The sequence below is a fragment of the Alligator sinensis genome, unplaced genomic scaffold, assembly GCF_000455745.1.
Source record: "Alligator sinensis unplaced genomic scaffold, ASM45574v1 scaffold1499_1, whole genome shotgun sequence".
NCBI classification, from domain to species: Eukaryota; Metazoa; Chordata; order Crocodylia; family Alligatoridae; genus Alligator; species Alligator sinensis.
In genome coordinates this window covers 1,144,046-1,147,143 of record NW_005842494.1, presented here as the reverse complement: position 1 = coordinate 1,147,143, position 3,098 = coordinate 1,144,046, and the positions used below count along the sequence as shown (strand labels likewise).

General features: G+C 48.5%; 1 protein-coding gene across 1 annotated transcript in view; it reads left to right on the top strand.

The window, feature by feature from the left end:
• The first annotated feature begins 14 nt into the window (after positions 1-14).
• Positions 15-3,098, top strand: part of LOC102386950 (complement receptor type 2) — a 19,396-nt gene continuing 16,312 nt past the window's right edge. The window contains exons 1-2 of the mRNA XM_025212953.1: positions 15-20; positions 1,451-1,664. Of these exons, the coding sequence (XP_025068738.1) occupies positions 15-20; positions 1,451-1,664 (220 nt within the window). The remainder of the gene's footprint in view (positions 21-1,450; positions 1,665-3,098) is intronic.

Genomic DNA, 3,098 nt, shown 5'->3' with positions numbered 1-3,098 from the left:
TACTGAATGGCGCCATGAATGTAACGTGCGTCAGGGCTGTGAGTCGGCTCTTTGCCCGCTGGGCGTGTGTACACCCGCCTGGGGACCAGCGCCAGAGTTGGTACACCGCTTCTAAGCACTTGTCTAGCAGGCTGGCTGGCTGTTTGAATCCCTGGAGAGTAGCTTTTTTTATCGTGTGATAGCATAGCCAGCTTAAATGTGTCTCCTGACTCACCAGTGAAGTGCGTGGTGTCCGTAACGTGTAGCACATCATGCCACAGCACCGACCAGCATCGATAACCTCGGAGGTGCTGACTGAAGGAAGGCTGTTTCTCTTCAAGCCTGTCCAACTCTCTGCTGCTTCCTTTCCTGGGCAGTGGGGAAACCAGTCCCTTGCCATCCTTTTAACCCAGGGATGCTCCAGCACCCTGGGGGGCCTTAAATGAGTTGGTGTCAAGGTACCACGCAACGTTGGCACTGTTAGGTGCGTGGACACGCTTCACAAGGGAAACCTAGGGATTTCCCATAGGAATCTGGAGTGTCTAAAGCTTTCTGCCTGTCGTGGTCTTCCTGAGTTCTTTGCCACACACAAACTGCTCTGTTGTTTTGTGGTCAAAAAACAAGGGAAAACTAAGAGCAGGCGTCTTCCAGGGGGAGGCTCCAGGCTGCCCAGGGATGCCGCGAGTCTAAGGCGGGTACGTTGAGCCTAAAGACGGTTGAGAACCTCTGCTTTAAACTGTTGCTAAACCAGCTAATGTCGTCTACTCCGTTTCATCTTGATCCCCTTGTAAAGAACAGATGTTTACTGCTCGTGTATCAGATCAGCACTGATAAAAGGAAAATTAATGTTATCAGCGATCAGCTTTTTTTGGCTAGTGTAGCTGATAATGTCACTGATAAATACAGCGTTCATGCATGCAGCCACCGTGCACGTGCCCGGACACTCTGGAGAGCGGCATCCGGCTTGTAAGTCTGTGGGGGCAAGGGGCATGGGGGAGGGAAGGGTAATGGGGGTGCAGAGCAAGTCCCCCTACAGGAAGGCAGGGAGTGGGGCAGGGGCTGCCCAGCCAAGGGGGTGAAGGTGGCCCCAGGGGCCGGAAGCAGGATTTGGGGGAGGGGGGCTGAATGCACATCCTCCTCCCCAGCAGGTAAGTCTGTGGGGGAAGGGATGGAGGGAGGGGGGAAGAGATGTGGGGTTGGGGGGAGATCGTTAAGTTGCTAACATTAAGTTTGCTTTTATCGGTGCCGATCTGATATACAATCAGTATTTCGATGCAACCCTATTGTCCATTGCTTCTTTAGGTATTGCTATTCCCCCTTTGTGTGCTTTGCTTAAGATTTCAGGCCATGATTCTCCAAAGAACTGAAGGGCGTTAGATGCCCAGATCCCACTGAAGCTCTGAGGACCAGTTTACATTTCCATCCTCCATACTAGTCAAGATGTCATTTGTTTCCTTGCTTCCCGCTAAAGTTACTGTTCTTTTCTTTGATAGGTGATTGCGGCCCCCCTGACAGGTTACCCTATGCAGAGCTAGCGGATGCGTTTAAAGATAAGACCACCTTTTCTGTTGGGAGCTCTGTGCAATACGTTTGTCGCCCAGGATACAGGAGAGACCCTTCCTTTGAGGCCGCTCAAACTTGTCGTGCAGGTTCATCATGGTCAAAACCTGAAAAATTTTGTATAGGTAAGTTCCTTTCCCCCTCACTCTGTTGTATCGGAGAGAATGAGTCAAGTAGTTGCTTTTAGAGTGGATTGAGCATTTTGTAAGAGTTTAATTTGGGAAAAAAAATGGATGCTGATTTGTCCCTTTTTCACCAGAGTTGTGCACATGTGAGCTGTTTTTGTTTTCTGTCTGTCTTTAACAATCATCCTAAAAACACTCTTGATGTTTTCCATCAAACATAAACTGGACACACATGTGAAATGTGGATCTCACTGAAGTCTTGAAGTTGGTGGTAAGCTTATTGTCTTAAATAACACAAGTGTTATGTATAGTGACTGCCTTATGGGGTAGAGCAGGAAAGTAAAACACAAAGCATTGAATTTGTGAAGCTGCTCAAGCACCCCAGTGTGGTGGTAATGGACTTGGAAAAAGAAAATGAATGTCAGAATTCTGTGCTGGTCTTGCAGCAGTGTGTCGACGTTGATCAGGATGCAGGAGTGAAGCAGGGGGAGTGGATGTGGTCCTAAGTAAGTTCAGGTAGTTACGTGGTTGATGTGACTGGAGACCCTAAGCTTGAGAACCGTTTACTTTCTTATGCCTGGGATTTTCTGAACACTAAACCTTGCACGTTTGCCCAGGTTGCTGTGTTTTATAAGGATAAGCTTAAGGTTAATGATCCATTTTTGAGGTCATTTACCAAGACGTAACTCCCTTCTCCCCTCTTTTCAAATGTAGAAATATTCTCCCAGTATCTCTTTTTCTGTGTGCATGGATATCGGGCTGTTCTGGGATTATGCCACATGGTCTTAGGTGCACAGTTACTGTACTAATACTTTTGGGTGACAAGCCGTCTAGACCACTACCATTTGGTGCAAAAATAACTTGGAGTATAACCAGTTTATACTGGTGTGACAGCAGGGTGCCTGGAACGTAGCTGAATTACGAGGTGGCATTCTCGTGACTCGAGTGGCTCAGTCTAGGGGACGTGCTGTGCTTGTTGAACCTGAGCAAGTAACCAGCATCTGTTTGAAATAAATGCTGGGAAGAAGTGGGAGTGGGGGAGAGGAAAGTAGGCACTTGATTACAGTCTGTTTCAGTCCAAGGGGCTTACGGTTTAGAAACCTGAATCTGAACATCCATGAAGTATGAATGCTGCTTTTTGCAAAGAGAATAAATGATGAGTGTGAGTACTTCTGTCAAGGAATATTTGCAGGAGTAGAGGAAGGCCTGGAGTTCTGGAGAGTAGAAGGGGAAAGTATGGGGACAGGTAGTTGTGGGATTTCAGTTGGGGGGCATCAGGGTGCTGAGATTGGGTGTCAGGGAGGATGAGTAGGTGGGTTACTGTTGGGAGCTATTTGTCAGGCCAGGAGGTCCCTGACAGTGTGCGCCAGGGGGAGGCGGGGGGGGCGTGGGGCTGAGCCTTATTTTCTTCTTCCTACCCCCATGCAAGCTGGA